Source organism: Urocitellus parryii, chromosome 4, assembly GCF_045843805.1.
Source record: "Urocitellus parryii isolate mUroPar1 chromosome 4, mUroPar1.hap1, whole genome shotgun sequence".
NCBI lineage: Eukaryota > Metazoa > Chordata > Mammalia > Rodentia > Sciuridae > Urocitellus > Urocitellus parryii.
Genome location: NC_135534.1, coordinates 14,070,720 through 14,081,886, shown reverse-complemented (window position 1 = coordinate 14,081,886; position 11,167 = coordinate 14,070,720). Strand labels below are relative to the sequence as shown.

At 39.8% G+C, this 11,167-nt stretch overlaps 1 protein-coding gene across 1 annotated transcript; it reads left to right on the top strand.

The window, feature by feature from the left end:
* Positions 1 to 6,338: 6,338 nt before the first annotated feature.
* Positions 6,339 to 10,392, top strand: LOC144254620 (serine protease FAM111A-like). Its single transcript, XM_077797993.1, has 2 exons — positions 6,339 to 6,493; positions 8,632 to 10,392. The coding sequence occupies exons 1-2, from the start codon at positions 6,413 to 6,415 to the stop codon at positions 10,390 to 10,392; spliced, it is 1,842 nt and encodes a 613-aa protein (XP_077654119.1). The 5' UTR covers positions 6,339 to 6,412.
* Positions 10,393 to 11,167: the final 775 nt, after the last annotated feature.

Sequence of the window (11,167 nt, the reverse complement as noted above, 5' to 3'; positions counted from 1 at the left end):
TTGAAATGAATACCACCTCTTCCTGGTGTCAGAAGAGTGACTGGTTACATCCCTCTTGTGGAATTAAGATATAAGGATCACAAAGAACCCATGCTAAAGTAAGATTTCATCCCTAAAAGAAAGCCATTCCCCTATTACCTAAAGCCATGATATAGTTTATTGCAAATATATAAGGTTTCAGAATTATCTGTTCATTTTATAACCTGTCCCCCATAAACCAACCCATAATTTACAAAGCCAGAAATGTTTAAAAATAAATTGTTCCAAATATACAAAATTATATATAAAGATTTTGGAAACAATGTGATAGATATTTTGCTACATAAGTTTAGCTACACAGGTTTTAGAACACATTTTATGTTTTCTGTAAACCTCCTATTATCTTTTCATGAACTAACATTTTTATCTATCAAAATCATTTGAATAAGATTTCCAGTGAATTTTAATTTTGTGGATTGAGAATTTTATGAACATGTTGAATTCTTAACATCCATGTTCTAGAAAGTGGTGTTAAGCTTATTGTCTATTAAATCACTCCTTTGCTTATGCAGTGAAACGTAAAAATGGCAGAAAGAGAGAAATAAATTGAAAAGCCACCAGAGAAAACACTTCCAGTGGCAGGAACACATTCTTAGTGCTTTAACCACTTGTTATTCTACCCTCATAAGTCTTACTCTAATGTCTACAATCACAGACTTCGACAATAGTGTTTGTTTCAAAAAAGACAACCTCACTTCATTTCAGAGTGTTCTGGGTCTCTTAACTTTTGTCCAATATCTCAAAAGTGCACGAAATACTAGCAATTTAGCTCAAATGGTAGGAAGTTCTTTAGTGTTTGGGACTATCAGGATAGCTCTTGAAAAGTGTCTTCAGATTGATGGACAATTACAACTTCAGTATTCTTTACCATCTCTTAATGGGCATTGAAGTTGTCACTGTCCCAGAACCCAGAACCGGTGACAGGAAAAAAAAAAAAAAAACACAAACCAAATTCTTATTATTTGGTAATTATGGCTTGCCTTACTCACAGGAGTTTGAAAATTGCTGAAGATTCAAAGAATGACAGTGAGTGAAGAAACTTTTATATAATTGGGGGATTTTTTTTTTTTTTTTGATAGAGCAATCTTCCTTAAACCCCAGACCCACAGAAGACAAAACAGTCATTTTATCTACTCTGGGTGCTTGTGTATACCTTTGGGTCAGTTTTCTAAAACTCTCACAGTATTGCAGTTAACTAAACACACCTTTTAAAACTGTTACTTTATATGCATCATATATCTTTCTGTCAATTGTATTAAAAGTTGTCACTATTGTGACCTTTATTCTCTTCTCCAAAACATCATCGAATACTTACTTGCACCTTTGAATGCAGGTCCTGCAAACAGGCTGCCATGAAAGTTTTACCCAATCTTCTTTGGTCATCAGTTTTGATGCATATTTCGGGAGTCCATACCATGTTCTTGTTCAGGATTGTAGATGTCTGAACACGTTCGGAAAATCAATTTAGGACAGGGTATTTACTCTGTCTTCATCTGTAGCTTCTTCTTGGTTTTCATATTCTTGGGACCTGTCTCTTAAGCTGGGGATGTTGACTCCTGGGAAGGGCCCAAATAGCTCACATTTCCTGCTTCCCACCTACCCACCCAGCCAAGTGCCTCCTGAGTGTTGGAGCAGATGGTTCTGCTGTTACCCAATCCTCCTGCCTAGCCATGGCTGCGGGCACTTTGGAGCCACTTTCCCACCGCCTACTAACCCAGCTACTTTCCTCAAGTTGCTGCAATTGCTGGTCCAGGACAGTCCCAGTCCTCTCTGCTGGCTGAGTCTGGCCACCCACGCCCTCTAAGCCCCGCCCAACCCAACTTCCCTCTAACCCCATTGGGGTCCTTTTTAATACTTCCCGAGGAACTGGGAGAAAAGAAACAGGTGCAATAGGTAATAAAGTTATGGGGCGTGGTCATTCTGGCCAGAAAAAGCAGCGCTTAAGGAGAGAAAGGGGGAGCGCTCCCCCGCCAGACCTTGCCATCCACTCTCACCCGCCAACTATGCGGAAGCCCTGGAACAGCTCCACGTCGTGGCCAGAGCGCGGCCAATTGGCTTCAGAGGAGGCCAGTTGCTGTCTGAAAGAGAAGAGGAGCTCAGGATCTCTCTGTTCATTGGCCAGGCGCATCATTTCTACCTGGAGAGAGGGATTCCAGTGCTGGCGGGAAAAGGGCGATTCCAGTGCTGGCGGGAAAGGTCCCTTGCAGTGGTGCTGGCAAGTTCACCGCTGGACTTTGAAGGGACTCTTCCTCTTAGGTAAGTTACCCCTTTGGTTCTGGGCTAACTGGGAGAATTCATTGGCCGAAAAATCTCGGGCTGGTAGAGAGCAGGAGGAAAAATCCTCTATTCCTGGATGCTTGCTATCTTTTCTAGAGAGGGTACCGCGTGCAGTTCCTGGAAACGTAAAAAGAACAGAGATAGGTGAAAGGATGCATTTCTTTTGCAGTGCTTAACATGATGTGCTTGTCTTGCTTTCATCAACGTAAATTTACTGTTCCAGGAATATTCTGCCAGGAAATAAAAGTTGCAAGTGTTTTTATTATTTATTCCAGTAACGTCCTCAGAGACCCAACCAGTCTTCATTAGAAGGCATCAAAGAACAGGTTGCAACTCAAGAATTCTTGAACCTTCTCCTCAAAATCCTAACTTTGGTATATCCACCAACCCTAAACTATTACCCAATCCTATCTAATCCCCCACCCCCCAAACACACACACTAAAGACCAGGTTTAAACCAGACTTCATAATCTATTAATAATCAATATTAGCCCAGCTTTGCTTTACCCTTCCCAGGAAACTACCAGAATGCTGTCAAGCTATTAGTCTCCATTACTTCATAAGCAATAAGCTTGGCTTTGTCTTATCAGCAGGTCGCTTTGATGACATTTCTGAAAGCAGACATTTGCCATTTTTGAAGGCCTCTGCCAGACCCAATCAGCCTCTTCCGCAGCCTTAACCAACACCCCTCAACCTAGAATCAGTGTTCCCTGCTGAGGTCCCTTCAAACCCCCTTCCAAGAGCCCTTTGCCCCCAAAGCTGGGTAAAGTAGCTGTTTCATTAAAATGAAATCCAGTTCCTTTTTGTTATGTTTCCCAAGTGCAAATCTATTTTGTTCCTAGGAGTAAGGAAACCTTTTAAGTACTCCTTTTGAATTATCTGCTCGGATTAAAAAAAAACAAAACTCTTATGGTTGGCGAAAATCTACCTTATTTTTAGCAACAATGCAGTTTGTCTCTGTTATTCTAAATAATAATAATTATAATAATAATTATTATTGTTATTATTATTATTATCATCATCATTATTAAGAGAACAGGCATGGGCTCTGATAAATGTGTTTCCTGGGCTCGCCCTGATGACCCAGACATTCAGAAGGTTTTGTTTTAGACTGATGGCGCTGTCTGAAATGAATACAAAATCAGATGCTTCCCTGGAGAGCCACATGATCCAGGAACAGCCAGTCTCCCCCTCTTCCCAGGGGTCCAAAAAAGCTAGGAACTGAGGGGGATGGAGGTGGGAGATGGGGTAGTTTAGGAGAGAAAAGGCCTGACAGGCAGAAAAGGCAAAGAAAGTAACTAAATGGCAGGGGCAACAGCCACTCACAGAAAGGTGGGCGGTTCTTTCAAGCCCTTAGTCCCACCTCCATCCTGTCTTGTCCAATCCGAGTTTCAGTCGGCGCACTCTCATTGGCCAGACTAGCTGCCTCTCTGTGGAACCCGGACTGCTGACGTGAATTGGCGCGGGATTTGAATGCCAGCCCTTTGGGTGTGCTAGGCGCGCAGCAGCCAGGGAGCCCGCGGAATTGGTGAGCCATCCTGGTGGGCGAGCGCTCGGGGTGGGTGAGCCCACTGGTTGCTCCGCAGGGTGGGCGCGGGCGCGCTGGAGCCTCTGGGTCTGGAAGGGGATGAGGCTGGAGGCCCAGCAACCTGGGCCAGAAGCGTCGTCCACCTGGAGGGTCCGGAGGGCTCTGGGTTTTCTTAGAAACTCATGACCAGTGTTTCTTGTCCCACTCTGTGCTGGAGAGAAGAGCGAGGTGGCGGACAAGGACCAGGCTCGGATCGGCCGTGATCCCAGTTTCTGGAAAGCGTGGCTGAGCCAGAGAGAAAGTGAAAGCAAGCGAGCGCGCACAGGAGCGAGCCTGGTGCCAGACTGTAAGAGAGGGAATTGGGGGCGGGGGTGTGGGGGGGAAGGTCAGGGTGGGGAGAAGGATGGGGAAATAAGAAGATGCTAGAAATATCGAAGGAAGGCAAAGGAGAGGGGAACGGGGAGAAGTGAGAGGAGAGGGGAGAAGAAAAGAGGATATGAGAATGAGAAATTCCAGGAGAGCTGTCAGGTGGAGATGGGATCCAGGACAGGCTGTATTACTTTTATCCCTTTAGTGTAGGAAGTAAAGCAAGTCCTTTAGGTGAGTAGAACCTGGACATATCCCACTATAACACAGGGTTGGAATAGCAGAGCGGTAAAGTCCTTCACATTTTGATATAACACTGTTCAGTCTAGATACTGGAACCGATGTGTGGGGCGCAGGCTGTATTGGGGTGTATACTTAACATCTTGGCCTTTTCCACTGCAGCTGTTCATATACAAGCCAGTAATCCTAAAATTCATATTTCTTTCTACTTGATTTGTTTTCCTTTTGTAGTGGGTGTGAAAATTATTTCTGAAGCAATTTCTTTCTCAGACATCATTAGATGAGTCATCATCATCAACAGTGACACCCCACTTAAATTTTCTGCCTTCAAAGATCTTACAGCTCAGCTCAGTTCCTCAATTGTTTGTCTATTTTTTACCACCTCCACCCCTTCTTTGATGTTTAAAAAGTCTACCTTTGGTTAAGTGTTTTGACACTGATGCTAGTACTGGCAGTAATATTTACTGGGCAGCCTATTAAACGGCATTCACTGTTCTAAAGGACACTTTTTAATCTTCACAACACCAAAAGTTAATTCTAATACTGCCCTCATTTTATATAAGGAAAATGAGACAGGAAGTAGTTAATTGTTATTTCACAGGTCATGAAACTGGGAAGTGGCAATCTTATAGTTGAGGCCAGATGTTCTTATAAATACTGTCATTGTACATTTTCATATTCATATCTTGTTTAAAATAATTGTCTCTTTTTACAAACAGGAAACTAAGGTTCACATAGGCTAACTGGATTTCCTTAGAAACTCATTACCAGTAATTGAGAAGTTCCTGCACCATAGTGAAGTGGTTACAAGAATAAGCACAGTCTTTAGATGACTTCCACTTGCCAAAGAGTGCAGAGGAGAGTGCATAAGTAAAATGACAAGGGAAAGAAGCAATCCAAGAAGTGAACATTCCACAGCTTTTCTGTCCACTTTGACAGATCAATGCTTTTTCTAGAATGAAAGAGACTTAAAAGCCATAATTAAAGGCAACTTTCACACCTCATCTGGATTTGGGGTTTAAAAAGTTAGTGTTGTGATTATAAAAGAAAATGTCCTTCATTTTAGAAATAGAATATATTTTTTTACAAATAGCCAAGTAATAGAGATGGTCTAGGTGTCCATCAGCAGATGGATAAGGAAAATGTGGTATATAAACACAATGGAGTTTCACCCATCCATAAAGAAGGATGTGATTATGTCATGTGTTGGTACATGGATGTAACTGGGGAACATCATTCTAAGTGAAATAAGCCAGACTCAGGAAGTCAAGGGTTGAATGTTTCCTCTCATATGCAAAAGCTAAAGAGAAAACAAGGAATTAAAAAGGCAGTGGGGGCGGGAGGGTCTTATGAAAACAGAAGGGAGAAAAGTAGAGTGGAAGCTTTCGTGAACTTTTCAGATTACTTTATGAAATCCCATTCCAAATTTCTTTTATCTTCAGGGTATTAACCAGTTCCTTTCCTACCCTTTTCCTTAAATTTTACCATCTCTGGCATCTCCATCTTAAATAGAGATCAAATTTTAACTCAAGGTAAGTAGAAGAACACACTTTTGAATTCTCCAACTACAGATTTTTCTATGGGTTTTAATATTTGCACTTGGACAGATCTCTCTTCTTTAAGCTATCCTTTCCCCCAAGTTTAAAAACAAAAAAATCTAGATATAACCTCTTTCCCACTGTAGTTGGGATTCGCAGTTAGAGATAATTTTCATAAAGTGTCAAGTGTAGTGACTGACACATAATGCTCTATAAAAGAAAGCTTTTATTGTTGGGGTGATAATACTTGGTGGGTAAATTATTTGCTAGGTTAATATCTCTGGGGAGGGCAAGGCCAGAGCTGAAGAAGGAAGTTCATCTCTTCCTCTACATAATTAATGACAGCTATGAAGATACTGTTGTAACTTGAACCTTTTTTAAATTAGTGTTTCAGCTGAACTACCTATTTCATCTTCAAGTCATCATGAGCTGTAAGAAACGCAGGTCACAGAAGAACTTGTTTGATGTGAAAAAAAACATGAAAATAGAGAATTATTTTTCTCAGGTATGTTTGTAAATACTATTTATGTAATGAATATGCTAATGTTAGATTTAGCCATCCTTGAGTCTGTATTGCATAAATCTTCCTGCCAAGAAATCATATCATTATATATTGGAAATATTTATATAAGGTAAAACCTTTCCTCAACCACTTTATTTTATATATATATATATATATATATATATATATATATATACACACATACATACATAAAATTTTGGTCATGTCACACTAGCCTTTAAAAAAAACTGGTAATAATTCCTGGACAACCATAAAAACCAAATAACTGTATTAAACTTTGGATAAAACAAAACCAAAATTAATCTATTTCATAGCACAGAAATACAATGCCAAGTGTGGCTGATATACTGAATCATAATAACCTACATCTGTATAGTGCTTTACAGTTTATGAAACAAATTTTTTGCTTATTTATTCTTACCATAACCATGTTAGTCAGGTAAAAGAATTTACCTGTAATGTGTTTCCTTCAGAAGTTCCTATATGTGTCCAAGAATACTTTGACAAGTTGGAATTCTGTTGCAATGCTCCCATGGGGTACATGAGCAAGATGTTTCTGACAGCATTAGGCTTTAGAGATGCCTTTTGAAGATTTGCACACATAGCACAAGTAAATTCACATTATCTTGTGTTCTTTTTATCTCTTTGACCCTGACTACTAGTATTTAACAAATTTACCCTATTACATGCCAGTCATGTTGCTAGGCTGTGCTACACAATGATGGTAGGCCTAGTCTTTACGACAATCCTGGCTTTTTTATTCCCATTACCAGAATGTAGCCTTGCTAGCATATCCAGGCCTGTTCATACCCTCACCGTAATGAGTAGGACTTCAGGAAAATGTACCTTTTAGACATAGGTACATTTTCCTGAAGTCCTATTCATAAGCAGTTGCTCTTAATTTTTCATTGATTTTTGTGATGTTTGATTAATCCTCTTTAATTCCTTCCCCTTCCTCAACTGCTGGTTCTTAAGATGATACCCTACAAAAATCAGTATTATGCATGCTTGTAATCCCAGTGGTTTGGGAGGCTGAGACAGGAGGATCATGAATTCAAAGCCAGCCTCAGCAAAAGTGAGGCACTAATCAACTCAGCGAGACCCTGTCTCTAAATAGAATATAAAATAGGGCTGGGATGTGGCTTATGGGGCAAGGGCCACTGATTTCAATTTCTGGTATCCTGCCCCCCCAAAAAAATGATTGTCATGAATGCAAATTTTACCAAGAAAAAATGTTTGGTGTCATGGAAAGGAATATTAGACTTAAGTGTTGGTATTCTGGCACTCACTTCATTTAGTGGTTATTACATGATGCTAGGAAAGGCACTAACAAGAAAAACTTTCTATACCTAAGTTTCTCCATCAAAAAGACAAAGAGAGGCCATATTTGTTTCTTCTCAATTCATAGAATTGGGGGATTAATTGATGTCATAGAGGAAATAAGTTTTTTGCATGATAGGTTCTGGGTGAATGAAGGAATTCATTATTAGAAATAACTATTTGTATGACCAGATAATCAGTTAGCTAATGAGGATTTTGTTTAAAATGTAATGCCTAATAATAAATCATGGTGACTTATTTTTGCTGAACTTGGTATTTTTAAAAAATTTTTGTTTTAATTTTTAGTTGTTGATGGACCTTTATTTTATTTACTTATTTTTATGTGGGTGCTGAGAATCGAACCCCGTGCCTCACACGCCTGAAGCAGGTGCTCTACCAATGAGCTACAACTCCAGCCCATGAACTTGATATTTTAAGAACAAAATTTTCAGTGCAGTTTATCACTGTGTTTGAGAAAAGTAAAAATTTTGCAGCTGAGAATAGTAAACAAGACATAAAATGACACTTTACTAAAGCTGGTAGCTTTTTAAGCATGTGTCTCAGAAAAATGCACCAGCTTATCATATTAGGAGCTTATCTGACTGATGTGACAGTCTGCTCAGCTTATATTCTAGAGCTAAAGTTAAACTCAGATCTAATTATATTCACTGGTTTTTTGAGTATGAGTTTCCCATAGAAATTCTGTGAATTGCATATTTAAAAAGGAAACAAGCAACAACAACAACAAACTAGGGTTCTATTCAGAGTCTCAAGGTTTTTCTTCTAACATACATTTTTAGGTCCCAAAAGAAGAGCAGAATAATTCCGATATTATTCAAATGAAGATGCAATCTAGAAAAAGGCCAAGAGATATAACTAACACCCAAGATCAAAGTTCCCACTCACCCAGGAAAACTCCAAAAGTCCAGACCACTTCTTCAAACAAGATCATTAATATTACCTTGGATGTAAACCTTGGAAAAAATGAGAACAGGAAACACATACTCATACACAGCGAGGAGGACAGCTTGCTGGTGGGGCTCAAGACCCTGGATGCTGTCAGAAAAGCTATGGAGGCTCGGCCAGGTAAGGAAATCCTGGTGCGTGGCACAGAAGGAATTGAAGGCTTCTTAAACCTTGGAATGCCACTCAGTTGTTTTCCTGAAAACAGCCACGTGGTAATTACATTTTCCAAAAGTAAAAGCAAGCAGAAAGAAGATGGCCAAGTATTTGGCCGGCTCAACCAGGAATCTACTGACGTGGTCAAATTTTACATTCATGCAATTGGGAATACCAGAAAACGAATTGTGAAGCGTGGGGAGCTTCACAAAAAAGGAAACAAACTCTGTGTCTATGGTTTCAAAGGAGAAACCATCAAGGACACCATGTGCAAGGATGGTAGGTTTCTTCCCTTTTTGGAGACTGACAATTGGAAGCTCATTGGTAACCTGGACTCCATTCTAGAAAACTCACAGATGATAGATGAGTTAGAAGGTAAGCTCTTTCAAGTTGAGGCTGATCAAGTAATGAACCCTAAGGCAGCAGCTGCTCAAAACAATGAGGTAGAAGAAAGAAACACCCGTGTGTTGAAAGAGTACATTGTGGAAGAGTATCCCTGTTTGAAAAGAGAAAGTGAAAAAATCAGGGAAAACTTGAAGGAAAAAATGAAAAAAAGACAGAAGAATACTTCTCTTTTTAAATTGCATGAAACAAATTTTGGGAAACGCACAAAAAACTCAACTCCAGTGAAAGTGATCAAACATCTTTCACATCTCAGTGACTCAGTGGGGTACATATTCTGGAACAATAATGGAATCGAAGGCTGTGCCACCTGCTTTGTTTTTAAGGGATTGTTCATTTTCACTTGTCGGCATGTAATAAACGATATCGTGGGAGAAGGAATAGAGCCAAGCCAGTGGGCAGATATAATCAGTCAATGTGTAATGGTGAAATTCGATTATGAAGATACCGCTGTCACAAAAGACAACTGCTTTCTCGTTGAACCTTGGTTTGAGATATCTGACACAACTCTTGACTACGCCGTCCTGAAACTGAAAGAAAATGGACAAGAAGTACCTGCGGGACTGTATAATGGGATTGGTCCTATACCGTCTAGTGGTTTGATATATATTATTGGCCATCCAGATGGAGGAAAGAAGCATACTGATGCTTGTGTTGTGATTCCTCAGGGTAAACGAGAAGAGAAATGTAAGGAAAAGATTCAGATGAGAACAGCAGGAGGTTACAATAAATCTGAGTTTATCCACATGTACACTCAAAGAAGCTTCCAGGAAATGCTTCAAAATCCTGATGTGATTACCTATGACACCACCTTTTTTTTTGGGTCTTCTGGCTCTCCAGTGTTTGATTCAAAAGGTTCTTTGGTGGCCATGCATGCTGCTGGCACCACGTGTCTGCTACTGAGTGAGAAGGCTCATATCATTGAGTTTGGTCCGGCTATGAACAGTATCCTCTCACATATTAAGCAAAACCATGAAAGATGGTATAATGATGTATTTCTAAACCAACAGGATGTAGAAATGCCAAGTCAAGAGTACTGAGGACTGGTGAGAATTTAGTCCACTTACCAACTTTAAGGGGATTGCCTATTTTATTCCATATTCCATGGTCAATTTCATAAAACATATGAATAATCAATATTGCAGGCCACTTTCCATTTTTCTATCCCCTAGAGAAATAAGTTCCAAGAACCCTATGAGGAGGAGAGCTACCCCTATTTTAAAGTCAAGCAAAATGAAGACTTGATATGATTTAGCAACATTTATGATGACAATCTCCAGTTACTTGATTTTTTTTTTTCATTTCTTCCCCTAAATTCACTTCACAGCAGAAGCTTAAACTTGCTTACCAATTGTCCCCCATATCTGACACATGGAAAGGAAATGCTTAGAAAAATGTGTGGGTCAATCAGGAGCAAAATATGGCACTGTAGTTAATGTTGACTGAAGAGTTAAATGCTTGGTTAGAAATGATTACAAACAAAAATCTTTTACAATTTCTGAGATTCTCATATTACTAAATGTCAGAATACACTTGTCCTGGAAAGTTAGAAGTAATATCCACTCTTTGGTGAAGGTGTTCCTGTAGCCACTGTCTGACAGGGTCACAGTGTGGGGGATGCAGGGCCGCACCATCACCATCTGGAAACCATGGGGAATGTTAAGTGTTTTGTTTATGATCCTCATGATATGGATAACAGGGCATATGTCAATCAATAATAAAAGTACGTATTGCCTGAGATTGCAGGAAAATTCCCAGAATGAGACTAAGGATACAATTGAGACATGCCATGAGGTGCATTTCAATCTCTCTCAG